Genomic DNA, 27492 nt, shown 5'->3' with positions numbered 1-27492 from the left:
TGAATACACTAAAAACAAAAAAACAACCCCCCAAACCGTACCCCGCGTCCAAAACCTCACCCTTCTAAAGGGGCTTAATCGGATCACTAAGACCTACAGGCCATTTAATGGGTTCCCTTTAGTTGGGAAGGTAATAGCGTTCTGGAAACCTTTTGCCAAGCTCCACTCTCGCCCAAGGAACGGCCCGAGAGCCCTTGGCCGCAGTCAAGGTGGGTGGGCGGTCACCTAGTGCGTAGTCTGGGGACAGAATTCCCGGGCTTCCTTGCAGGTGCGCGCGCACCTGTCGCTGGTCGCGTGCGCGCTGCGAGGGACGACGGACGAGGTACGACGGACGAGGTACGTGACCGCGCGCGTGCGCCCGGCAGTATTCCCCGTACGTGCTCCGTACGTGGGCGCGGTGTCCCTGCGCTCCGAGTTTCGGGCCGGGATTCGGCCCGGTGCCGAGTGGGAGTCTGGGAGGGGCGTGTTCCTGGTCGGTCGTGGCTCCCCCTGGCGGCGGCCTGGCTGGAGGCGCGCAGTCAGGCGTTCTCCGCGGGCAGCCGGCGGCGGGGCCTTGCCTTATAGCGCGGGGTCCTCGGCGGCCTGGGTGTCTACTGCCCCTGCTGCTGTCGTAGGCGAGGACGGCTGCTAGTGCGGCTGCTGTTGGTTCGCGGCGGCGGCGGCGGCGGCGGAGGAGGAGGAAGAGGGCGAGGCGACAGGGGAAGAAGGAGGCAGGCGCGGCGGCGGCGGCGGCTTCGCCCGGGGCCGGCGGCGGCGGCGGCGGCGGCGAGGGGGGGGGGGAAGATGGCGGACGTGCTCAGCGTCCTGCGACAGTACAACATCCAGAAGAAGGAGATTGTGGTGAAGGGAGACGAAGTGATCTTCGGCGAGTTCTCCTGGCCCAAGAATGTGAAGACCAACTATGTAGTTTGGGGGTAAGTCTGGCATGGCTGTGGCCTGGGGTTGGCCGGGCAGAGTTGGGCGCCCCCAGGCGACCTCTTTCCTAACCCCTCCCCCCGATTCCCTTTGGGGATGGAGAAAAAACGGGTCTCTGGGTAAAAGTTTTTCTCAAGAAAAGAAGTTACACTTTTAGGTGAGGAGGAAATAGGAGGAGGTGCATCTCCATTTCTTTAAGTCTTTGGGACGCCAAAGGGAAAGGTACCACAGGAGTTTCTGACTTTCCTAGTTCATTTTTACCGACGTGTGTAGGTGCAGAAAGGGGCGTACCGTCCGGTGCTAGAGACGTCTTTTTGTGTTTAGTTTTTTCTTTCTCTTCGAGGCTGCCATGTGTTGTCACTATCCCACCTGCCCCTTGCAGCTCCTGGTCTGTTTCTTTTTCCTTTCGTAATTCCCTGAGGTAGAGAGAAGGGAACTATGTGAGATTAGAACGGGAAAAAGACTTGGTCACTTTGGAAGAGTCCTCAAAACCCGTGTTAGAGGTGAAGGCAGGAATTTCTTCAGGGAGAAAGTTATTGGTAAAATGGAGTGAGCTTTGCAGATCTAAGTAAGATATTGATGATGGTGTGTGCTTGTAGGAAATGGGTTTTAAAAAGAAATATTTTGGAACGTTGATCTACGCGGGGCTTTTTGAATTGAAGGCATTAAGGAAAATATCTAGAGATAGGTCTGATAATGGTTTGGGGCCTTTTTAAAGGTGATATCTCTCTCTTTGGTATTTCATCTGGATGATTAGAACCTTGGGCTAGAACTTCCATACTCATTTTGCTTGATTGAGTGGAAGCACTGGGCTTTGTGAAGAGTTGATGAAAAGCTGGGGAAAATTTAGTTTGTTGGTTTCTAGCTTTTTGGCCCCGAGGACTTATGATTTGATTAGCTTTATGAAATGTTGATGCAATGACATCATTCTGAGTTTCTTGCGTTTTGTCCTGTCAAAAAAAATTTGCACAGACAGAATTACATTTGATTGGAATTTTAACAGATTTATTTTTTTTCTTTAAAAAACGGTTTAGAAGTACTCAGGATGTAGGGTGGTTCAATTTGAGAAATAGAAAATTCTTAGCACCTTGGTTCCTGACTCAGAGGAGGTTAACTTAATCAGAGTAGGTGAAATAAAACATAACTTGGTAAGAATTGCATTCTGGCTCTTGAGAGTAATCACTTCTAGCTTGGGGTATTAGGAAGGGTTTCATAGAAATATGTTTGGCGTGTAGACAGGCTACAAATTTTCTTGAACAAATGAATGAACAGATGAGTAAGCCTTAAAGAGTGAGTTAGGAACTTTGAGGGTGACATGATGGGTTAGGTCTTAAAGGACAGGGAACTGTATGCTTAAAGCCATGAGAGCTGGAAAGGAAATATTTTGATAGCATTTCAGTGAAGCTAGTAGTGAAAAAGGGGTGCTTAGAATAATTTCAAACTTTAACAATAGTGAATTACACCACTAAACATATTTTTGTTTTGTTATTCATTTCTTTATGCACATGTACATATGTCCAACTTCGGAACTTTAAGCAATACTTATCCTTATTGCATGTAGTACGTTCTATTACTTTGCTTTACTGTATTGTTAAAAAAAAAACCCTGATTACCTGGATATTATGTGTTATTGTACAGTAACTGGTAGTGATGTGTGGTTTGAAATAATGTCAATTCATAGGAAAAGTGGAAATGAAGGCTAGAGAAATGTAGATGAGGGCTGACTATATTGCACTGTATTCAGATGAGGTCAAATAATACGCTGACGTTTTTTAGATGAGAATGTAGTAGGAAGAGTGAGATCGGACACAGATATTGTTGAGGCAATAGTATTATGCGGTTTCGTTAAAGAGCTTGCACCTCTAGACTGCATTTGGGCGCCTGGGTGGCCCAGTTGGTAAGGCGTCTGGCTCTTGAGTTGGTTCTGGTCATGATTTCACGGTTCGTGAGTCTGGGCCACATATTGGGCTATGTACTGACAGCACAGAGTCTGTTTGGGATTCTCTCTCCCTCTCTCCCTGCCCCGCTTGTGTTCTCCCTCCCCCTCTTTCTCTCTCAAATAAATATTAAAAAAAATAATAAACCTTTATACAGCATTGCTTTACCACAGGTAGAATTGATTATGATTTTTTTTGCATCATTGGTTTAATTTAAGGGATGTCATAAGAATTATACCTCTGAGGGGCGCCTGGGTGGCTCAGTCGGCTAAGCGTCCGACTTCAGCTCAGGTCATGATCTCGCGGTCCATGAGTTCGAGCCCCGCGTCGGGCTCTGTGCTGACAGCTCAGAGCCTGGAGACTGCTTCAGATTCTGTGTCTCCCTCTCTCTCTGACCCTCCCCCGTTCATGCTCTGTCTCTGTCTCAAAAATAAATAAACGTTAAAAAAAATTAAAAAGAAAAAATTATACCTCTGAAATTTATTATTGTGTTTGCTGTAAGAATGTTAAGGATATTCTTTAGCAGTATCTTATTTAGGAGACAAAGAATAAATTTCTAGTAAGCTTAGAGTTGTGCTTCTTCTAATCAGTTTTTCTCTTGTGGATTCTCTCCACTCTGTAACTGACTAGGTTTCTCTCTTTATTGGCAAAGACCAGAATGAAGTTTGGGCCAAATTCTAAAAAGTATGTAGTACCTTAGAGTATGAATATGGTGTGCTTTCTTTTTTTTTCATTTTCTACCTTTGTGTTCTTTTACTTTAATGACAGTTCCGCTTACTAGATTTCATACTTTATGTGTATTTTTGTTAACCATGTTAAATCCATTCTTGAGTAGCAAAGTGAATATAGATAAATTCATACATACAAGTCTAAGGAGTTGAATTAAAATTGAGTAAAAATCTTAATTATTTCAGGACTGGAAAGGAAGGCCAGCCCAGAGAGTATTACACATTGGATTCTATCTTGTTTCTACTTAATAATGTGCACCTTTCTCATCCTGTTTATGTCCGACGTGCCGCTGTAAGTAAAATTCATTTTAAAACTTAATTTTTTTTTGTTTTTTTTTGTTTTGGTTAATAGGTATTATTTGGCATGGATCACTTCCCTCATGGGTTTCAAATCAAAAAAATAAAAGGTTCATCTGTATGAAAGCCTACTGGAAGTTCAAAATTAGATCTTTGCATGTTTTTAGATCTGTGACTTTCATGTAAAATGTGGGCACTGTTTACAAGAACAGAAGTTTTGAAGATATTTATAGGAATATTAAAAAAAATATATAAGCCTGTAGAAGGACCCTGATATTCAGAACTCTGATCTCAAGAATACTTTTTTGGGGTGTGCCTGGGTGGCTCAGTTGGTTAAGCGTCTGACTCTTGATTTTGGCTCAGGTCATGATATCACGGTTTGTGAGTTTGAGTTTGTAAGCTGTGCTGACAGCTTAGAGCCTGTTTGGGATTCTCTCTTTCTCTGCTCCTCCCCCATTCATTCTCCCTCTCTCTCTCAAAATAAATAAACTTAAAAAAAACTTTTTTTGGGTATCAGAATCAAGATTAACAGACAACTTTATTTTTATTATTAGAGGGAGAGAATGTGTGTGTGTGTGTGTGTGTGTGTGTGTGTGTGTGTGTTCACATGAGCAGGGGAAGAGCAGAGAGAGAGAGAGAGCGAGCGAGCAAGAGAATGAGAATCCCAGGTAGGCTTCACGCTGATGGGGGGCTCAGTGTCATGAGCCAAAATCAGGTGCCGGAGACCTAACCAAACCCAAGTGCCCCTAACAGACCACTTTAAAATTAATTTTTAATCTGTTTAATAAACCTCTTTTGAACTTTATTGATAAATTCATTTGTTTTCAGTTTTTCTTGCCTTCAACATCTCAGTATTTGAACTCTGCTTTTCTGAATGGGAAATATTCAGCATTTAATACATATAGAAAAAAATAATACGTAGGGTGAAACTACGTATTGAGATTTGGGAAATAGTGGGATAAAAATAACAGCATCTTTATGAGGTTATGTTACTTCATCTTAAATCTTTAAAATCTGAATTAGGCAGTAATTAGAATGTATTGTTGGCTATATCCATTCATTTTGTGGTAATAAAGATGATCCAGATGCTTGGTTTATATATAGAGATTATGTTCTTGGCAAATGGTTATAACTATAACTGATGGCTGTAATTGTTACTGTGGACCTTAGGACCCTTGCTCACATAAGATTTAAGTCTTTTGTTTTTCTTAAATACTTGACAGATTGAAAGGGCAGAATTCTACAGTTCTAGGGTTCTACAAATTTTTTTTCCTCCACTGTGCTACTTGCCCTTTCTTGTGAGCAGACCATGTCTGATGTAAGTTTTCTGGACCCATAACTCCTATTTTAGTGTGAGTAGACTTATATCTTTTTCAGTTGGCTGTATTATGTCCATAATTTATTATTAACCAAATAATGAAGTATGTTATCAGACTTAGAAACAGTAACTTAACAAAATTAATTCAAATCTTTTAGCTATTTGTGATGCTTCATGTAGACTAGTTTTTAAAAACAAGCACACAAAAACCTGTGGGCTCTTAAATGCTTATACTCCTAGCAGAAATTAAAATTTAGCCTACCCTTTAAAAAAAAGTTAATTTTAAATGATTAAATATAGTTAATCTCTATCATCAGGGAGTGTGTGCAGAATGTTTGAAGTGAAATGTAATTAGTACACAATATAAGATAAATAGCCGAAGTTACTAAGGATTCTGGTTATTTATCATTGTGTATATAAAGTGACAAAGGGATTTTAATTATATAATCTTGCAGCCACCAGGCTTTCTTATAGTTTTTTTTTTTAATTTTTTTTTTTTTTAATGTTTATTTATTGTTGAGAGAGCACGAACGGGAGGGACAGAAAGAGAGGGAGTTACAGAATCTGAAGCAGGCTCCAGGCTCTGAGCCATCATCACAGAGCTCAACGTGGGGCTTGAACCCATGAACCATGAGATCATGACCTGAGCTGAAGCCAGACGCTTAACTGACTGAGCCACTCAGGTGCCCCTTAGTTGTTTGTTTACATTATAAAAATGATATTGAAAATTGTGGTAATTACAGGATTCATTGAATTCATGGCCTCAAGATGACCTGGTGACTAAAGTATACAGCTCTATTTGTCAGTACACCTCTTTACAATGGCTAATGTAGGAGATTTAAGGAAAATTATCCATTTTACCAAAATAGGTACATTTTCCAGATTTAATTTTTTAGTCTTTTCCCCTTCCTTACAGAATTTGTATGCATTCAAAGATAAAAAAGAAATATGTAGCATGAAAGTAAGCAACTGACATTAATGTTTTGCTGTATAATGTCCTAAATTTTTTCCCATGCTTAAACACTATACCTATTGTTTTGAAAATTTAGTTTTTATGGCTAAGTTAGTGTATTTCAGAATTCAAGTAGAATATTTTGAGAAGTCTGTTTTGTGTTTGAGAAAAGAAAGCACTTTGGAAACATTGCATGTAATGATCAAGCAATGGGACTAAAAAGATAATTACCTCAAATATGCATGCAAAGTATCATGAATAAAATAAAAAAATGCTTAAAGTAAGCCAAGGGAACAAAAAAGACTGGAATTGATATTTTGAAGAGGGATTGGTCATTGTTTCTAATGATTATCTTTTAGGTATCTTAATTGAATTTCAAGAATGAAGTTATTAAAAATTAATATCCTTAAAATTTTTGAAGACTTGGGTTAGATTTTTTTAGCCTAGTAGTTCTTTAAAGGTAAGATTCTGAATAAATATTACCAAGATCTGTTGGAATAAAATTCAGATATTACACAATGTTTGTTTTTATTATATTTCTTGTAATTGTTGTTGATTTGATCACTAATTAAAAATTTTGATTTCAGACTGAAAATATTCCTGTGGTTAGAAGACCTGACCGAAAAGATCTGCTTGGATATCTCAATGGTGAAGCATGTGAGTAATTTTTAAATTGCTCTCACTCTTAAATAACCATTGTTTCTTTCTTTCTCCTGTGAAATAAGAAGCAATGGGAAGAGAATTTGTATTTCCACTAAAAAATTAACCTTCAGCAGCTATGTGCATATGCTCTCCTTTCTTTTCTGTTATGGTGAATACACTACCTTCATTCCTAAGACCGGTCACCACTTCTCTGTCTGTAGATTCCATTTCCTTTCACACTCTCAAAGACTCTGCTTTTGTAAATTATTGCTTCTGCCTTGCATCATCATCTTCCTCTTTTTTCTCTGCATCATTCCCTTTAAAGTGCATACAGCAAGATCTCATTTAAAAATGGTTTTTTGACCCCCCCCCCCCCATTCCTACTATCTACTGTACTGTTTGTTTTTTTCCTTTTTATTGCAAAATTCTTTGTAACAGTTGTGTGATATCACTGCTTCCCTCTTGAATCCATTCCGGTTTGGCTTTCCTGTTCATGTCCCACTTATATCACTGTTGTGTGGTTAACACTGACTTAAGGGTTACTCATTCCTTGGGTCTCTCTTATCTGTATCTTGCTTGATCTCTCAACAGCATTAGATACTGTTGACTGCTTCCTTTTGGAAACCCTTTCTTAGCTTGGCATTTGGGGCACCTGATTCTTTGGTTCTCTTTCTATTCATTGTCCATCTCTCATTTTCTTTTGCTTACTTCCTTATATTCATCCTATTTCTAAGCTTCAAATTATAAATCCACTCCACATCTTTCCTTGGATATTTAATAGGTATCTGAAATTCAATGTATCTGAAATAGAATGCCAATTTCCTCTTTCCCTTCTCCCCTCAAACAAAATAGGTCTGGTCTCCCACTGTTCCCATCTCAGTAAATGGCATACCATTCATGTAGTTGCTGAGGCCAGAAACCCTGGGGAAATCTTTGATTACTTTTTTCTCACATCTCATTTTGTGAGCAGGTCCTTTTCTTTAAAAGGATGAGTTTCTTAACCATTCTACTCCCACTATGTTCCATCCTTCCCCTTTAGAGTTGTATAGCCTTTTCACAGTACTCTACTCTGTATTTTCTAGTATAGTCTTTGCCTACCCACTAGAGTGACCTGTTTTGAAAAACACATATAAGCTTGATTCACTTACCTGCTCAAGTCCATCCGGTGGCTTCCCGTCACATGTAGGATAAAGCTCATACTCCTTATCCTGACCTATGTGATTTTGCTTCTGCCTAAATATCTGTGGCCTCATCTTCTTCCAACTTTCATTTGCTCACAACGGTCCAGTCTTACTGATTCTTTTAACTATCCTGACTTTTCAAGCCTTTGTACTTGCTATTTTTTGTGTTAGTTCTGTTTCTCTACATTGTCACATGTCTTACTTTTTACCACCTCAATCTGTGCTTTAATAATCTGTCAGAAAGAACTTATCACTCTAAAAAAGAAGATAGTGTTGTTTTTCCACACACATTCATCTGTGTATAGTATCTTCCTAATTTATATTTTGTCAAATCCCTTACATTGACTTGAAATTATGTCTTGGTTTACTTATATATTATTTGTCTGCCCCACTAGAGGGTAAACTCTAAGGGGGCAGGTAGTTGTTAAATACCCAGTATTTAGAACAGTGGTTAATACTAGGTGCTTACCTGTATAAGTGAGTAATCATTAATTTGCTGTCTTAAAGAATATGAATAAAATTATAAGTTGGTACAATTAATAGAATATAAATTGGTGAGTATGAATAAATTGATATAATCATATGATAGTATAAATAAATCAGTATGAGACTGTTTGGTCGTAACCTTTCTTGGAGTGTTTACTACCTTTAAGTCATTAATAGCTGTCTTGTTACATATTGAGTTCCATGACTTTAACAGTAATACTGATTTGCATGGAGTCTTTTGCATAATGGAAAGACCATGCTCAAGAGTATTATCTTTCTGTACTGTCCTCTGAACATTCTGCAAGCACTTATTGAGTGGTTATTCTTAAAGTAGTGCAATTGCTGGGTCATAGAGTCGTTCTATTTTTAACTTTTTGAGGAACTTCCACACTTTTCCGGAGTGGTTGCACCAGTTTGCATTCCCACCGATAGTGCAAGAGGGTTCCCCTTTCTCTGTGTCTTCTCCAATACCTGCTGTTTCCTAAGTTGTTAATTTTTGCCATTCTGACAGGTGTGAAATGGTATCTCACTGTGGTTTTCATTTGTATTTCCCTGATAAGTGATGTTGAGCATTTTTTCATGTGTCTGTTTCCCATTTGTATGTCTTCTTTGGAGAAAAGTCTGTTCATGTCTTCTCCCCATTTCTTAACTGGATTATTTATTTTTTGGGTGTTGAGTTTTATAAGTTCTTTATAGATTTTGGATACTAGCACTTTATCCAATATTTCGGTTGCAAATGTCTTCTCCCATTCTGTAGGCTGCCTTTTAGTTTTGTTGATTGTTTCCTTCGCTGTGCAGAAGTTTTTTATCTTGATGAAATCCCAATAGTTCACGTTTGGTTTTGTTGCCCTCGCCTCCAGAGACGTGTCTAGTAAGAAGTTGCTATGGCCAAGGTCAAAGAAATTGCTGCCTGTGTTCTCTAGGATTTTGGTGGTTTCTTGTCTCATGTTTAGGTCTTTCATCCATTTTGAGTTTATTTTTGTGTATGGTGTAAGAAAGTGGTCCAGTTTCATCATGGTCCAGTTTTCTCAACACCATTTGTTGAAGAGACTTTTTTCCATTGAATATTCTTTCCTGCTTTGTTGAAGATTAGTTGACCATAGAGTTGTGGGGCCATTTCTGGGGTCTCTATTCTGTTCCATTGATCTATGTGTGTGTTTTTGTGCTGGTACCGTACTGTCTTGATGAATACAGCTTTGTAATACAGCTGAAGTCTGGAATTGTGATGCCTCCCACTTTGCTTTTTGTTTTTTTTTCTTCAACATTAGTTTGGCTATTTGGGATATTTGTTCTAGCTCAGTGAAAAATTCTGGTGGTATTTTGATAGGGATTGTATTGAATTTGTAGATTGCTTTGGGTGGTGTAGACATTATAACAGTGTCTGTTTTTCAATCCATGAGCATGCGATAGTTCTCATTTCTTTGTGTTTTCTTCAGTTTCTTTCATAATAAGTGTTCTATATTTTTCAGAGTACCGATCTTTTCCTTCTTTGGTTAGGTTTATTCCTAGATATTTTACGGGTTTTGGTGCAATTGTAAATGGGATCGATTCCTTGATTTCTCTTTCTGCTGATTCATTATTGATTATAGAAATGCAACAGATAGCTGTACATTGATTTTATATCCTGTGACTTTGCTGAATTCATCTATCAGTTCTAGCAAATTTTTGATGGAGTCTGAGTCTTTCGGGTTTTCCATATAGAGTATCCTGTCTTCTGTGAACTGTGAAAGTTTGACTTTTTCCTTGCTGGTTTGGGTGCCTTTATTTCTTTTTGTTGTCTGATTGCTGAGGCTAGGACTTCTAGTACTGTATTGAACAACAGATGTAGGAGTGGACATCCCTGTCATGTTCCTGACCTTAGGGGAAAAGCTCTCAGTTTTTCCCCATTGAGAATGATATTAACTGTGGTTCTTTTTTGTATATGGCCTTTATGATATTGAGGTGTGTTCCTTCTATCCCTACTTTCTTGAGGGTTTTTATCAAGAAAGGATGCTGTATTTTGTCAAATGCGTTTTCTACATCTGTTGAGAGGATCATGTTGTTCTTATCGTTTCTTTTATTAATGTGGTGTATCATGTTAAGTTATTGGTGGATATTGAACCAGCCCTGCAGCCCAGTAATAAATCCCACTTGATTACGGTGAATAATTGTTTTAATGTACTGTTGGATTTGATTTGGTGGTATCTTGTTGAGAATGTTTGCATCCATGTTCATCAGGAATATTGGTCTGTCATTCTTTTAGTGAGGTCTTTGGTTTTGGAATCAAGATGATGGTGGCCTCATAGAATGAGTTTGGAGATTTTCCTTCCATTTCAATTTTTTGAAAGAATAGGTATTAACTCTTCTTTAAATGTTTGGTAGAATTCCCCTGGGAAGCCACCCTGTCTTGGACTGTTTGTTGAGAGATTTTTTTTACTGATTCAGTTTCTTTGCTGGTTATGGGTCTGTTCAAATTTTCTGTTTTTTTTTTTTTTAATTAAAAAAAATTTGTAATTATTATTGAGAGAGTGACAGCCGGGGGAGGGGCAAAGGGGGTGCAGAAGATCTGAAGTGGACTCTGTGCTTAGAGCAGAGAGCCCCAAACTAGGGCTTGAACTCACGACCTGTGAGATCATGACCTGAGCTGAAGTCGGACACGCAACCAAATGAGCCACCCAGGCACCTTGTTTGTTCAAATTTTCTATTTCTTTTTCAGTTTTGGTAGTTTATATGTTTCTAAGAATTTATCCATTTCTTCCAGATTGCCCTATTTGTTGGCATATAATTGTTCATAATATTCTCTTATAATTGTATTTCTGCAGTTGTGATTGTGATCTTTCCTTTGTTTCTTGATTTCATTTATTTGAGTCCTCTCCTTTTTTGTTAAGTTTGGCTAGGAGTTTTCAATTTTATTAATTATTTGAAAGAACCGGTTCCTGATTATATCGATAATGCTATGTAGCTTTAAAAAGAAAGAATGCTCCACATATCAGTATGCTAGAGCTCTTTTGTTAGGATAAAAAAAAAAAAGGTTCAGGACAGTGTATATAGTATGCTATCTTTTATGTGAAAAAGGGGAATGGGACATGTAGGTGGCTCAGTCAGTTAAGCATCTAACTCATGGTTTTGGCTAAGATCATGATCTCACAGTTTTGGGGGATTTTGTCTCTCCTTTCTCTCTTGCGCTCCTCCCCACCCCCCATAAACATTAAAAAAATTTAAAAGGGGGGGGAATAAAAGTATAAGTTTGTATTTCTTGTATCTATAGAAAGAACCTCTGGAAAGATACACTCAAGACTTAAATAGTCACGTAGGGTGGTGGGAACTAGGTGGATGGGACTAGTTGCATTATTTTCAACCTTTCACAATTTAAATGACTTAATTTAAAAAGTAATTGCAGGGCGCCTGGGTGGCTTAGTTGGTTAAGCGTCTGACTTTGGTTCAGGTCATGACCTCACAGTTCGTGAGTTTAAGCCCCACGTTGGGTTCTGTGTTGACAGCTTAAAGCCTGGAGCCTGCTTTGGATTTCGTGTCTCCCTCTCTCTCTGCCACTTCTCTGCTCACACTTTGTCTCTCTTCTCAAAAATAAGTAAACATTAATAAAAATTTTTAATAAAAAAAAAGTAATTGCAGTGTTTTTTCTACCAATTGTGAATAACTAAAATTTGCATTTTTGAAGTGAATGTTAACTTAAAAAAAAACCTTTTCCTATGGATATGTATTTATGTTTAGATACATTTTATGTACATGTGTGGTAATGGAGTATATGTTCTTTGAAGTGACCAGTTAATTTCAGTCATCGCAGTAATTTGTAAGCTAAATTGTTAAAAATAATTTGTCTTTTAAAGACTTTTAAATATAAATTAGTCTTTTATAATAAACTGTTTTACAAAGCTGCTTTAAAACTTTTTCCCCCCTTAGGAAATTATACATATAAAGTAAGAAATTACAAATATTGAGCATTTTACTTGTAATAATGTCTAGTATATGTGTTCAAATATTGAGCTTCTCACCTAAATCTTTTTAAATCTTCAGCAACATCAGCAAGCATAGACAGAAGTGCCCCTCTAGAAATAGGTCTTCAGCGATCTACCCAAGGTATGTTTTGCTGTGTATTTATATTGAACTTTTAAAAACTTACTCCAAAACCATATATTTACTTTTCTTTTTTTTTCAAAGTCAAAAGAGCTGCAGATGAAGTTTTAGCAGAAGCAAAGAAACCACGAATTGAGGTAATGGAATTTTATTTTAAATATGAATCGTAGTGTTACAAAATTGAGATTGTATATGAATACAAATTCTTTTTCATAGTAGTCCTAGGAGTTTTTTTCTGGAAAAATTGTTGTAGTATTATGAGTGTTTGATTAATAGCAGTTGAGGTATAATTTAAGATCTTTTACAGGGGCGCCTGGGTGGCTCAGTCGGTTGAACGTCCAGCTTCAGCTCAGGTCATGATCTCACTGCTTGTGAGTTCGAGCCCCGTGTCAGGCTCTGTGCTGACAGCTCGGAGCCTGGAGCCTGCTTCGGGTTCTGTGCCTCCCCCTCTCTCTGCCCAACCCGCTCGCATTCTGTCTCTCTCAAAAATAAACAAACATTTAAAAAAAAAAAAAAAAAGGTCTTTTATGTACAAACTGTGCGGTGGACATATCACTTTATTTTTCTTTGCCTCTTTGATGAAAATGTTGGGCTTCATCAGGAGTTGGGAAATTTCTTCTGTAAAAGTCCAGATAGTAAATATTTTAGGCTTTTTGGGCCATTTAGTTTCTGTTCAGCTATTCCACCCTGCTATCATAGTGTGAAAGCAGGCATAAGCAATACGTAAATGAACTGACAGGACTGTATTTCAGTAAAATTTTATAAAACAGATGGTGAGCCTACCTTTGGGTTGTAGTTTGCCTATCCCTGGAATAACATGGTATGAGAATTTGCTGTACTCTTTTTTTTTTTTTTTTAACGTTATTTATTTTTGAGAGGGAGAGAGAACAAGCATGAGCGGGGGAGGGCGGAGAGAGGGAGACACGGAATCCGAAGCAGGCTCCAGGCTCTGAGCTGTCATCAGAGAGCCGGATGCAGGGCTCGAGCTCATGAACCATGAGATCATGACCTGAGTTAAAGTCGGATGCTTAGCCAGCAGTGGAATACTAATATTGGTAAATAAAGATAGTTCACATGAAATAGAAGTTGTATGAGAAATTCAGTTAATTTTAGAAAGAAGCATAAGACAGTTAAGCCTTGGAAATTTTAATTATATGAGTATAAGACTCTTTATTTAAAATTTTTAACAAGTCTCAGATCAGTTACATATAAAACCCAGTGCAAATGGAAGATTAGGTACTAGAGATACACTTAAAATCTGAGAAATGAGTACCAATTAACAGTATAGGAAATAACACTTGTAGTCATCATTAATTTAACATTACTAGGAACCATAACTCTTCTTTTCACACTTGTATAAAAATCAAACAGGTGTACCTTTGGCCTACTACATAAACAGCAGAGCATCCACAATTAAGGATAAAAAGGTAACTGTTAAAGGGACAGAGTTGTCGACATGTAATCTTTATTCATTGACAAAATTTGATGCTGAAACAGTGTAATTTTAATTAATTAATTTTAAAACAACGTAATTTTCATTAAGCAAACTCTGAGACATGGACATGGTATTTTAGTTAAGGATAGTAATGATAGTTAGCTCATTGTTCCTAATCTGTTCTGGGTGACGTTTTGTACACTTTATATTAGCTTGTGTAATCCTAAGCCACAACCTTCTGAAGTTGGCAGTCTTGTGCATGCCATCAATGAGCAAACACCTCAGACGGAACAAGTTACTTGCTGAGGTTCACAGAACCCGGAATAGAGCCTAGACGGTCTGGCTCCTAGCCATTCCACTATATATACTGATTACAAATTTTGTAGCAGTAAAATGAGTTTCCATCTGTTCTCTCTGTATGAAGGAAGATTGGGACCCACTGTGAACAAAATGAGTGAATTTAAAGATACTAATTACTTGGAAAAACCCGAAATTTACAGTTTTAATTATTTGGAAAACAATTGAACATGTCAGAAATGCTGATTTGCCTGGATACCGTTAACTTGAAAATCAACAAGAAATAGCATAATAAAATTCTTTCCGGAGTATTTATAGAGTTAAAAGAGTTACATAAACAGTTATGTTACATTAACAGTTTTTAGTTCACTGCGTGTATGTTGGGAACCTGCAAGGCACTAGGCTCAGAGAGAGAAACCTTGAGGGCAAAGATTCTGAACTTATTAAAGTCTAGGCTGCAGTTGTCTTTAAAATCAGTAGTTTCCTAAGGAACTTGAGTTCCTTGTGCTGTACCTTCATTACAGATGTCTAAAATTTAATGCAGTTTGCTAAAATACTTTGTGTTCATGTCAGCAATATGTCTGTTTTAAATGATAGGTTAATAATAGAGCATGAATTGGAGCAGAGCATCTTTTTAGATCTCTTGAGTATACTGATCGCGATTTATACAATATCATATTTTGTTAGCCATAAACACTGACTCATTTCCTCAGTTGTCTCATTTGTTGAATGTGGGCAGTGAACTAGATCAAGTTTTGTTTTGTTTTTTTTAATGTTTTTATTTTTGAGAGCAAGCGAGCTTGAGTGGGGGAGGGGCAGCGAGAGGGGGAGACACAGAATCTGAAGCAGGCTCCAGACTCTGAGCTGTCAGCACAGAGCTAGATGCAGGGCTCGAACTCATGAACCGTGAGATCATGACCTGAGCCAAAGTTGGACGCTTAACCGACTGAGCCGTGCAAGTGCCCCAATCAAGTTTTGGTTTTAAATGAACATATTTCAGAGTAAATTTTACCTGAAATTCTAACATGCAGGTTAGAAAAAAGCTGAGCTACCAAGATTGAATTCAGAGCAGTGTCCCATGGGTCAGTTTGTAGGAAAAGCCTAATGTTCCGAGGAACATGCTTTGAAAACCATTAAAGTTACACTTCCTGTCATCAGAAATGCTGATGGATTTATGACCTGGGGCAACAGATGCAAAAAACTAGCTCCAAAATGAAATTTTTGACTGTGGTGAGGGCTTTTCATAAAATTTACTAATCAACTTTTCTGAAGAGAAGGAATTTATTTGTGGTGTATTTTTATGAATAAAAGTAGCTGTGTTACATTATAGGAAGAAAAAAGCTGCTGTGGAACACCTGGGTGGCTCAGTTGGTTAAGCATCTGACTCTTTAAATTTAAAGTTTATTTTTAAGAGAGAACACAACCGGGGAAGGGATAGATAGAGGGGGCAAGGCAGAATCCCCAGCAGGCCCCACATCGGCAGCACACAAAGGAGCCTGACTTGGGGCTCAAACTCCTGAGCCAAAATCAAGAGTCTGCTGCTTAAGTGACTGGGGCACCCAGGCGCCCTTTAAGCGTCTGACTCTTGATTTTGACTCAGGTCATGATCTCAGGCTTGGTGAGATTGAGCCCTACCCTGTGTTGGGCTCCATCTGACAGGCTGACAGTGTGGATGGAGCCTGTTTGGGATTCTCTCTCATCTCTCCGCCCCTCCCCCCACTTGCCCTCTCTGTGTGTCTCTTTTTCCTTCAAAATAAGTAAATAAACATTAAAAAAAAGTTGCTGAAGTTCTTTGGTAAGCTTTTAGTCAGTTCTACAGTTTAATCAGTGATCAGTTTAATCAGTCATCTAATATTTACTTATTTATCATTATTTTTTCATTAATTTTAGTTGAGAGAGGGAGAGAGAGAGCTTGCAAACAGGGAAGAGGGGCAGTGGGAGAGAGACTGGGAATCTTAAGTAGGCCTTCACACTCAGCACAGAGCCTGGTGCAGGGCTTGATCCCACCACCTTGGGATCATGACCTGTTGAACCAAAATCAGTCAGTCGCTTGACCAACTGAGCCACCCAGGTGCCCCCCCAACTTGTATTTATGTAACTAAAAGTAATCTTAAAGTTGAGTTGATTTAAGGCCAGTGATGCCTAGAAAGTTATAGGCAGGAACTTATGTAAAGAAAAGTTACATATAGTTTTTTTTGTTGTTCTAAAAGTTAAATAAAGGGCCACCTGGGTTCCTCAGTCAGTTAAGCATCCAGCTTCGGCTCAGGTCATGATCTCACAGTGAGTTTGAGCCCCACATTGGGTTCACTGCTGTCAGCCTGTCAACACAGAGCCTGCTTCATATCCTCTGTCCCCCTCGCTCTCTGCCCCTCCCCCACTTGCACACACTATCTCTCAAAATAAATAAAAGTTAAATAAAAATTTAGAATATTCACTAACCAGTGATTATTTTCAGGATGAAGAGTGTGTGCGTCTTGATAAAGAAAGATTGGCTGCTCGTTTGGAGGGTCACAAAGAAGGGATTGTACAGACTGAGCAGATCAGGTAAGATTTTCTTTAGTAGAAAGTGTTGTATAAGTGTATATGGAAAAAGAGATATTAATATGCCATCTATGTTAATTTTACCTTTTGCATTTATTACGTGCTTCTGTGCCCTAAGTTTAAAAGATGATGTGTGAGCCTATTTTATGGTAGGGGAGATTGAAAGCTAATGATGCTTTCTGGAAAGCCTTGTTCTTGGTACTATTACCACATTGATCTTTCCTGTTTAAAATTACTCCATAACCAAGCCACTCATTTATTTTGTGATCTCTTGTTGATTTGTAGCAGAGGTCAGCAAACTTTTTTGTACAGTGACACGTATTAAATACTTTTGGCTTTGAAGGTCATGTGGGGTTTTTTTTTTGCATCTATTTAATGCTTGTGGTAGGGAAAGCAGTCTGTGATTGCTCTAGTTCATAAGAGAATTAGCATGGCTAGATTTGGCTTGTGGTATTATTTTGTTTATCCCTGAATTTTACTATAATTAGAATCCCTTCATAATTTTTCCTTGGCACAATATAGTGCTTTGGAAATTCTATCCAAACTAAAAAATTCAATGCGGATCTTTAAAAGCTTTATTAAAGATGGTTAACATGGCAGGAAGCTGCACATATTTAAAGCATATTTGTTGATAAGCTTTCACATATGTATACATCTGTGAAACCATCATCATAATCCAGAACATGAATGTAACATCACTGCTATAAATTTCTTCTGTACCTTTATGATTCCACACTTCTACCTGTCCCTACATCCTTCCCTCTCCAGGAAACCAATGATCTGTTGATTAATTTTTTTCTGGAGTTAAGTATAAATGGAGTTATGTAGTATATACTTCTTTGGTGGTCTGGCCTCTTATTTAGCATAATTATTTTGAGATTCATCCATGTTGCTGAATGTGTCAGTAGTTCATTCTTTATTATTGGTGAGTAGTTTATTCTTTTTCCATTGTATAGGTGTAACAATGTTTTCCTAGGCAACTGTTTATGGACATTTTACTTGTTGCTGTTTTTTCGTTATTACAGCTAAAGCTGTGATCATTTATATACAAGTTTTTTATGGACATAAGTTTTCATTTTTACTGAGTAAATACCTAGAGGAGGAATGATTGAATCATGTAGTGTTTTGTTTTAGATTTACCTTTTTAAGACATCACCAGACTTTTCAAAGTGATTATACCATTTCACATTTCTACCATGAATATATGAGTCCTACTTTCTTCACAGCCTTGCCAACACTTGGTGTGATCAGGCTTTTTAATTTTAGCCATGCTAAAAGGTATGAGATGATATCTCATTATGATTTTGTCTTGCACTTACCTCATGATTAATGAAATTACGAGCATCTTTTTGTGTGCTTAATTTGCCATCTTATATCATGTTTAGTGAAGGTTGTTCAAATTTTTGTCCATTTTTTTTTTTTTTTATTGGATTGGATTGTTTTCTTATTATTGGGTTTTGTAAGTTTGTTGTATGTTCTGGATAGAAGTCCTTTTTCAGACATTGGCTTTGCAGGTATTTTTCCCAGTCTGTGACTTATCTTTACATTCTCTAGCTGCCTTTTGAAGAGCGGCTTGTTTTAATTTTTGTGATGTCTCATTTATCAGTGCATTCTTTTGTAAATTATCTTTTGGTGTTGTAATTAAGGAATCTTTGCTTGAACAAAGTCACCTAAGACTGTCTTGTATTTTCTTGTAGAAATTTTTTTAATTTTAGGGTTTACATTTATGTATTTATTTTTATTATTATTACTTTATTTTTTAAAATTATTTTTGAGAGAGAGCACGACGAATGGGGGCGGGGCAGAGAGAGAGAGGGAGACACAGGATCTGAAGCAGTCTCCAGGCTCTGATCTGTCAGCACAGAGCCTGATGCAGGGCCTGAACTCCCAAAACACGAGATCATGACCTGAGCTGAAGTCAGACGCTTAACTGACTGAGCTACCCAGGCACCTCTAGGTTTTACATTTAAGTCTGTGATCTACCTTTAGTTAAAATTTTTGAATGGGGTGCACAGTATGGCTCAAAATTCATTCATTTTTTACGATGTAGGTATTGAAGTTCAGTTTTGTGCCAGTTGCGCTCAATAGTTTCAGTGTTACTGGTGTCCAGTTAATTCTTTGCACTTGTGTAAAAAATCAGTTGTTTCTGGATCCATTCTATACTGTTCATCTGTTTGTCTTTTTGCCAGTGCCAAACTGTTTCATTAGTTTTAAAATCAGATAGTGTTAGCTTTCCAACTTTGTTTTTCTGTTTCAAGGATGTTTTTGCTCTTTTAGGTTCTTTGCATTTCCGCATGAGTTTTGGAATTAACGTGTCAGTTCCTACAAAAAACTTACTGGGATTTGATTGGGATTGCATTAAATCTATAGACCAATTTGAGAATTGCTATCTTAAAAATTTGAGTCTTCTGACTTATGAACAAGATGTACTTATTTTCCCTTCTAGTAATGGAGAGGTATTTAGATCTTTAATTTCTTTTAATGTTTCATGGTTTTCAGTGTATAGGTCTTATACATCTTTTTGTTGTATTTCATACTTTTTGGTGCTATTGTAAGTGATATTTTAAAAATATATCAATTCTTGATTTACTGCTAGTATAGAAATACAGTTGATTTTTGGGTATGGATCTTGTATCCTGCAGTCATGTTAAACTCATTGATTAGTTCTTGTAACTTTTTTGTAGCTATCATTAATTTTTCTACATAGATTATTATGTTGTCTACATATAAAATACATTTTTTTTCTTTTTTTCTTTCTAAACTGGATGCCTTATGTTTCTTGTCTTATTGCACTGGCTAGACTCACTAATTGCTTATTAATCTGATGTTGAAGAAGCAGTGAGATTAGACATTCTTACCTCATTCCTCATCTTAGGGGAAAGCAGTCTTTCACCATTAAGCATGTTAGCTTAGGTTTTTTTGTTAGATAGCCTTCAGCAGGTTGAGGAAGTATCTTTTTGTTCCTAGTTTGCTGATAGTTTATCAGGAAGGAATGTTAGCTATTGTCACATGCTTTTTCTGATTCTACTGAATTGATCATGTAGTTTTTCTTTTTTGTTAATATGGTAAATTAATGTTTTGATGTTTGCATTTTCATGGATTAATTCTACTTCATTTATTTTTTATTTTTTTTAAGTTTATATATTTTGAGAGAGGGAACAAGTGGAGGAGGGGCAGAGAGAAGGAGAGACAGAATCACAAGCAGGCCCTGCGCCATCAGCATAGAGCCCAGTTTGGGGCTTGAACTCACGAACTGAGATCATTACCTGAGCTGAGATCTAGAGTCACTTAACCAACTGTGCCACCCAGGCACCCCTTTACTTCATTATTTTATTGTCTTGCTGCATAACAAATTAACCTGAAACATAGTGGCTTAAACAGCACATGTTTATTTATTTTTAGAGTTTATTTTGAGAGTGAGCAAGGGTGGGACACAGAGAGAGGGAGGGAGAGAGAGAATCCCAAGCAGGCCCTGTGCTGTCAGCATGGAGCCTGATGTGGGACTCTGACCCACAAACCATGAGATCATGACCTGAGCTGAAAACAAGAGTCACATGCTTAACTGACTGAGCTACCCAAGTGCCCCAGAAAGTATGTTGATTGTCTTACAGCTTTCTGTGGGTCAGGAGTCTTGGAGTGACTCTGCTTTAGGGCCTCTCACAGAGTTTCAATTAAGGTGTTGACCAGGATTGTGTTCTCATGTGTAGGCTTGATAGGAGAAGGATCTACTTCCAAGCACACTCATGTGCTTGTTGGCATAATTTAGTTCCTTACTGGTTGTTAGACTAATACTTCAGTTCCTCAGATGTTATCTAGAGGACTCTCTTCGTTCTTTGCCACTTTTGGTCTCTCCATAGAATATTTCACGGTATTATATCTTGCTTCATCAGAGTGAGCAAGTAAGAGTGGAAGAGAGCTGTCAAGCAAGATAGAAGTTTTTTATAGCCAAATCTTCGGAGTGACACCCTGTCACTTGTACAGCATTTTAATTTTTAGAAGCAAGGTTTAGCCCACACATACACATAGGAAGAGGATTACACGAGTGTGAATGCCGAGAGGGGGATGTTGTTAATAATCATTTCACTAGTTGCTTACCATGATCATGATGTATTTTTGTTATATGTCATTGAACTATACTTTAAAAATTTATATAGAAATTTTGTACCTATGTTCATGAGGTCTGTAGTTTTCTTACGATGTCTTGGTCTTGTTTCTTATCAAGATAATTCCTATCAAGATAATCCAGCTCAGAATGAGTTGGAAAGTATTTCCTTTTCTTCAATTTTCTGGAAAACTTTGTTTAGAATTAGTATTATTTCTTCCTGCATTTGGGAAAATTTATTAGTAAAATCGTCTGTACTATAGTTTTCTTTATTTTTATTTATTTCACATAAGATTTTCAACTACATGTTCAGTTTAATAGTTATATGTTTATTCTGGTCCTCTCTCTTTTTTCTCTTTCTGTCCTTTGTTTCTTTGAAAGAGTTTGTCCGTTTCATCTATATTGTTCAGTTTATTGTCGTAAGGTTGTTCATAATTTCCTTTTATGTTGTCTAGGATCTATAATGATGTCCCCTCTTTCATTCTTTGATATTAGCAATTGTGTGTTTTCTGTTAGTTTCTTTATTGTCCAACCAAAATTGATCAATTTTATTGATCTTTTCAAAGAATCAGATTGGGATTTTCCTCTTTAGTTTTTTTTTCTTTTCCCTTTGTTTTTGATTCTTCAATTTCTGTTCTGATCTTTATGATTTACTTTGTTTTGCTTACTCTGGGTTTAATATGCTCTATTTTTTATAGTTTCTTAGAGGAAAATCAATAACTTCAGCTTCCACTGTAAGTACTGCCTTCATGGCATCTCATATTTTGGTATGTTGTGTTTTCATTTTCATTCAGTTCAAAATTTCTAATTTCCCTTGTGATTTCTTCTTTGACTCATGGATTGTTTTTAAATGAGGTGTTTAGTTTCCAAATATTTGGGGTTTTCTAGAGATCTTTGTTACTTATTTCAAACAGTCTATTACAAAGTATGGTTATATTTATATGACTTTGAATCCTTTGATAAGTATTAAAACTTGTTTTTTGGCCCCAAATATGGTCTTTTCTGTAGGCACTTGAAAAGAATGTTTATTCTGCTGTTATTTTGCAGTGTCTTGCAATGGGCAGGAAGGTCAACTTTGTTGATAGTGTTAATCAAGTCTTCTATATCCTTATTTTCTGTCTTGTATTATTATCAAGATAGAATTATTGAACTCTTTGGCTGTGGATTTGTCTATTTTTCCTTGCATTTCTATCAGATTTTGTTCTCTGACTACTTTGAAGCTCTGTTATTAGGTGTAAATGTTTAGCATTCTGTTCTCTTGATGAACGAATCTTCTTATCGTTATAAAATGACCTTTATCCCTAGCAATATTTTTTGTTGAAAAAATTTACTTTCTCATAATTCACCTAGACGCTCCTCCAGCTTTTTTTTGGCTTATGATATCTCTTTATTCTTTTACTTTCTGAAACAAATTGTGGTAAAAAAACACATAACATAAAATTTATCATTGTAACTTATTTTTTTATTTTTATTATTTAAAAAATTTTAAGTTTTTTTATTTTGAGAGAGAGAGCAAGCAGGATAAAGGCAGAGAGAGAGAGGGGAGAGAGAGAACCTCTGTGCTCACAGTGCAGAGCCCAAGATAGGTAGGGCTTCAACTCATGAACAGTGAGATCATGACCTGAGCTAAAATCAGGAGTTGGACGCTTATCCGACTCAGCCACCCAGGCACCCCTATCATTGTAACTGTTTTAAAGTGTGCAGTTCATAGTCTTGAGTACTTTCATATTGTTGTGCAACCATGTCCAGAACTCTCTTCATCCTGAAAACTGGAATCCTTTTACTTTTAACTTGTCTATAGTTTTAAGTGCCTTTTTTGTGTTTAGATCTTTTATACTTAGTGTGATTATTGATATGGTTAATTTTAGTTCATTTTGCTTATTTTTTATTGGTCTCTTCTTTGTCCTATTTTTGTAATAAATGAATATTTGTTATAATTCTGTTTTTTCTTATATCTGTTGGCTTACTAGTTACGTTTTGTTATTAGTGTTTGCTTTAGGACTTTTTCTGTGTGTGGTTTATAGCATCACAGTCTACCTGCAAGTGTTAGGCTACTTCATATATCATATGGGTACCTTAAAATACTTAGACGTATGCATGTTCTTGTTTAAAGAGTTCTTTTTTAAAGAGATTTAAGTAAGAAAAAAATATTATGTATTTATAGATACCATTTCCATTGTTCTTCATTTTTTTGTGCAGATCCTCTTAACCTGTTTTTTTCTATTCTTGAAAGACTCCTTTTCACATTTCTTCTTATGTAGACCTGCTGGTGATTAATTCTTTCAACCTTTTTTAAAATAAGTTTATATGTTTTTGAGAGAGAGAGTGTGCATGTGCACAAGTGGGGGAGGGGCAGAGAGAGAGGGCACAGAGGATCTGAAGAGGATTTGTGTGTCAACACAGAGCCCCAGGCAGGGGCTTGAACTCACAGATTGTGAGATCATGACCTGAGCTGAAGTTGGACACTTAACCGAGCCACCCAGGTGCCCCTCAACTTTTTTATTGCTAAAAAAGTTTTTATTTTGCCTTTTTTTTTTTTTTTTTTAAGGATTTTGACTGGATATAAAATTCTTAAGTTATATCCTCTTAAGGACAAATCTTTGACTATGATGAGTTACATCCTCATAAACCCATTGTAAGTAGAAAATGTCATAAGCCCAAAATGCGTTTAATACACCTTACCTACCAAACGTCATTGCTTAACCTAGGCTACTTTAAATATGCTTAGAGCACTTTCATTAGCCTGCAGTTGGGCAAAGTCATCTAATATAAAGCCTATTTTATAATAAAGTGTCGAATATTTCATGTAATTTATTGAATACTGTACTGAAAGTATAAAACAGAATAGATGGATGGGTACAGAATGATCTTAAGTATCAGTTATTTATCATGGTGATCGCACGGCTGACTGAGAGCTGTGGCTTGCTGCCATTGCACGTATCACGAGAGAGCGTCATACCACTAGCCTGCGAAAAAGTGTTAATTTGGATCACGGTTTCTACTGAATGCATATCTCTTTTGCATCACGTAAAGTTGAAAAATTGTAAGTTACTTACCATTGTAAGTCAGGTCCATCTCTACTTTAAAGATGTACCATTGTCTCCTTGATTACATTGTTGTTGATGAGAAGTCTATCATCAGTGTTTTTTAAATTTTTAAATTTTTTAATGAAATGTGTCTTTTTTTCCTCTGGCTACTTTAAAAGTTTTCTCTATTACAGGTTTTGAGCTGTTTAATTGTCCCATAACTTGGTGTTTTCTTAATGGTTTTTGTGCTTGAGGCCCATTGAGCTTTTTCAGGGAATGTTTTGTTCATAATTTTTATTGAATTGAGAAAATTTCTGTTTTTTCACATATTTGGGTTCTTTTTTTCTATTCACTTGGATAGTTTAATAACTTTCTTCTGTGGTTATATTTGTGATATATTTGTATCCATCATATTTTTTTTATCTCTATAAGTTGGTTAAATATATGCTCCATGTCTCTCTTTAATTTGTTGAATGTGTAGAATAGAGTTACAATAATTATTTTAATGTCTTTGCTAATCCTGCATCTGTGTCAATTTATAATTGTTTTTGAATTTTCCTAAATTTTCTTTAGTTTTGTTTTGGGATATAGTAAAATCACTTGGAAATAGTTTGTTCCTTTTGTGTCTGGTTTTAAGATTTGTTATGTGAGCAGCGTTCACTTAAGATAATTATTCCCCACCCATTGCCTGTACACGATCATTCAGAGTACCTACTGCCCCAGGGGTGTGAGGTTTTCATTCTGCTTGTGGGAACAGGAACTAATCTTTACCCTCTGTGAGCTCTGGGCATTGTTCCCTTTAATCCTTTTGGCTGGTTTCTATACCCAATTTTTATTTCCTCATATTCCTGTGCTAATCAGTATTCTCCTGGAATACTGTATACTTCAGTGTAGCTCTTTCTTCTCCAGTACTTAGGCCTCTGAATTCCAGCCACTTTGGTTTTGCTGGACTCTCAGCTCCATTTCTCAGCTCAGGTAATCCACTTAGTTTTGCCTGGATTCTCCTCCCTGTGCCATTTCTGGAAACTTTCAAGGGTGTAAACTGCAGCATTCATAGGGCTCACTTATTCTTGTTTTCATTTGTCATAGATCATGGTCTCTTACTGCTTGATACCAGGTATTTAGTAAGTTACTCTTTAATGTATTTTTGACTGGTTTCGAAGCAGGAGGGTTAATCAAGTCTTTGCTCCTTGATTTTAGGTGGAAGTAAAACTCCAGTGATTGAAAGTTCAATTCACTTTAATTATAATTTAGGAAAGTATTTGCATTTGATTCAAGATATACTGGTATGCTTTAGATCATAAGGAAAAATTGCACAGCATTATATAAAATGAGTCAAATACTAGATGCATGTTGAGCATCTGCTATAAAGTACCTTCATATTTTATATAAACTAACTAGTGTACTATATAATACTACCATATTTAAAACTGCAGGAATTCCTGCCCTTTTTCCAGATGTTGTTTAAATGTATTTCAAGACTGTCATCTTGTGATTAGAATAATAATTTTGTCAACTGTTAAGGTACCCAAACCCTTTTTAACTCTTTTTCTCATTTTACATTGTAAAAAAAAGACACTGAACTTATCATCTTAATGAAATTTATACTTTGTGTTAAGTCTTTTTCTTATAGTCTCCAAACATAGCCCCTGTTTGCTGTTTTGCCTGTTACTTGAAAATCAAGTAAAGGAAGGAAAAAGAAAACTGCAAAATATGGTTTAATCTTTCAGATAGTATAAGGAGTATATGTTTATGTGGCATATAAAAACCTCCATCACCTGTAAAATGGGTATGTTATACATTATGACATGTAAGTTTGAAACCTTGAAATGAATTTCAGGGAAAAGCTAAGCTTTGAATTCTTTACAGAATGAAATTTTCTCTCACCACCCCCCCCCCCCCGCCCTGGCATGGTGACATATGTTTGTGTATGTGTGTATAGTTTCTGTGGATGGAGAGGCATTGGCAAATAAAAGTCTGAGAAAATGTTAAGCACCTATATTAATGGGTTCTACCGTTTCTGGGGGGAAGAGCTAAACACATGAGAAGATTTCTTCTGCATTGATCCTTCTAAGAAATTACTGATTTACTCATTGAGTAATATTTCTACATGGACTTTTTATAGATCTTAACGTGATTATTAAGTACCAAGTATGTAAGTTTTAGATAAGATCTTAATTATTGCCACTTAAGGCATTTTTACCAGGAACTTATAAGTGTAACAAAATATATTTATGACGTGTTCAAAAGATCCTGCTGTAAAAATTTTAAAAGAAAAAATTGCTTTCAGGTCTTTGTCTGAAGCTATGTCAGTGGAAAAAATTGCTGCAATCAAAGCCAAAATTATGGCTAAGAAAAGATCTACTATCAAGACTGATTTAGATGATGATATAACTGCCCTCAAACAGAGGAGTTTTGTGGACGCTGAGGTGGATGTGACACGAGATATTGTCAGCAGAGAGAGAGTATGGAGGACACGAACAACTATCTTACAGAGCACAGGAAAGGTAATTAAAGTATTTCACTCATTCATTAGAGTGAGTGTGTGTGTATCTAATTTGTGATTGGTTATACAATTGGCTAAAATTTGCTATTAGCAATTTTCAAGTTTTATCTTCGAAAGGTCAGTAATAATACAGGTTTCTAAGTGGCCATATTTACTATTCCATCGTAGTATATAAGAAAGTGATGAAAGTCTGAATCACAGTGCAAGTCCTTGATTTACTCCTCTATTGTAAATCCAAAGAATAGCCCAGTTTTCTTGTTGATAAGGTTTTTGGTTTACTCTAATGAACAGGGAATATTGATGGCCAGCTGTGTGGTCATTAAAATAATTATTGTTTTTCCCCACAAAGTAGAAACTTATGAGAATCAGCAGTCATTTATTTGTGTATTTTATACATATTCTGTTGTGTGGGTGTAGCGATATTTTTCTTTATTAATGGTTTTAGGTGGTTTTATTTTGGTTTTTTGGTTCTAGGATTGTGGGATTCCCCCCGCCCCCCTTACTTCTCCTTTCCTCCTTTGTCTCCTTCTGTCTCATTTCATGATTACACATAATGCATTAAAAAAATCCTCGTACATATACCTTTATGCATTTATTTGTATACAGCAAAAGGATTAATTCCTAGAAGCAAATTTCTGGTTAACAGAGATGTATACTTTAAATTTTGAAAGATAAAAATTTGAGGGGCGCCTGGGTGGCTCAGTCGGTTGAGCGTCCGACTTCGGCTCAGGTCATGATCTCGTGGTCAGTGAATTCGAGCCGCGCGTCAGGCTCTGTGCTGACCACTCAGAGCCTGGAGACTGCTTCGGATTCTGTCTCCCTCTCTCTCTGCCCCTCCCCCACCTATGCTCTGTCTCTCTCTCTGTCAAAAATAAATAAACATTAAAAAAAAAAAAAAAGGATGGGGCGCCTGGGTGGCGCAGTCGGTTAAGCGTCCGACTTCAGCCAGGTCACGATCTTGCGGTCCGTGAGTTCGAGCCCCGCGTCGGGCTCTGGGCTGATGGCTCGGAGCCTGGAGCCTGTTTCCGATTCTGTGTCTCCCTCTCTCTCTGCCC

General features: G+C 37.0%; 1 protein-coding gene across 1 annotated transcript in view; it reads left to right on the top strand.

Moving 5' to 3' along the window:
• The first annotated feature begins 449 nt into the window (after nt 1-449).
• Nucleotides 450-27492, top strand: part of CDC73 (cell division cycle 73) — a 134860-nt gene continuing 107817 nt past the window's right edge. Inside the window, exons 1-7 of the mRNA XM_078441128.2 lie at nt 450-914; nt 3767-3872; nt 6735-6804; nt 12471-12533; nt 12615-12667; nt 16718-16806; nt 26222-26438. Coding sequence (XP_078297254.1) covers nt 784-914; nt 3767-3872; nt 6735-6804; nt 12471-12533; nt 12615-12667; nt 16718-16806; nt 26222-26438 — 729 coding nt within the window. The 5' untranslated portion in view covers nt 450-783. The remainder of the gene's footprint in view (nt 915-3766; nt 3873-6734; nt 6805-12470; nt 12534-12614; nt 12668-16717; nt 16807-26221; nt 26439-27492) is intronic.

This window comes from Panthera onca, chromosome F1 (assembly GCF_046562875.1).
Source record: "Panthera onca isolate mPanOnc1 chromosome F1, mPanOnc1 haplotype 2, whole genome shotgun sequence".
In the NCBI taxonomy this organism is placed as follows: domain Eukaryota; kingdom Metazoa; phylum Chordata; class Mammalia; order Carnivora; family Felidae; genus Panthera; species Panthera onca.
The sequence above is the reverse complement of the archived record's forward strand: the minus strand, read 5'-3'. Positions and strand labels throughout refer to the sequence as shown.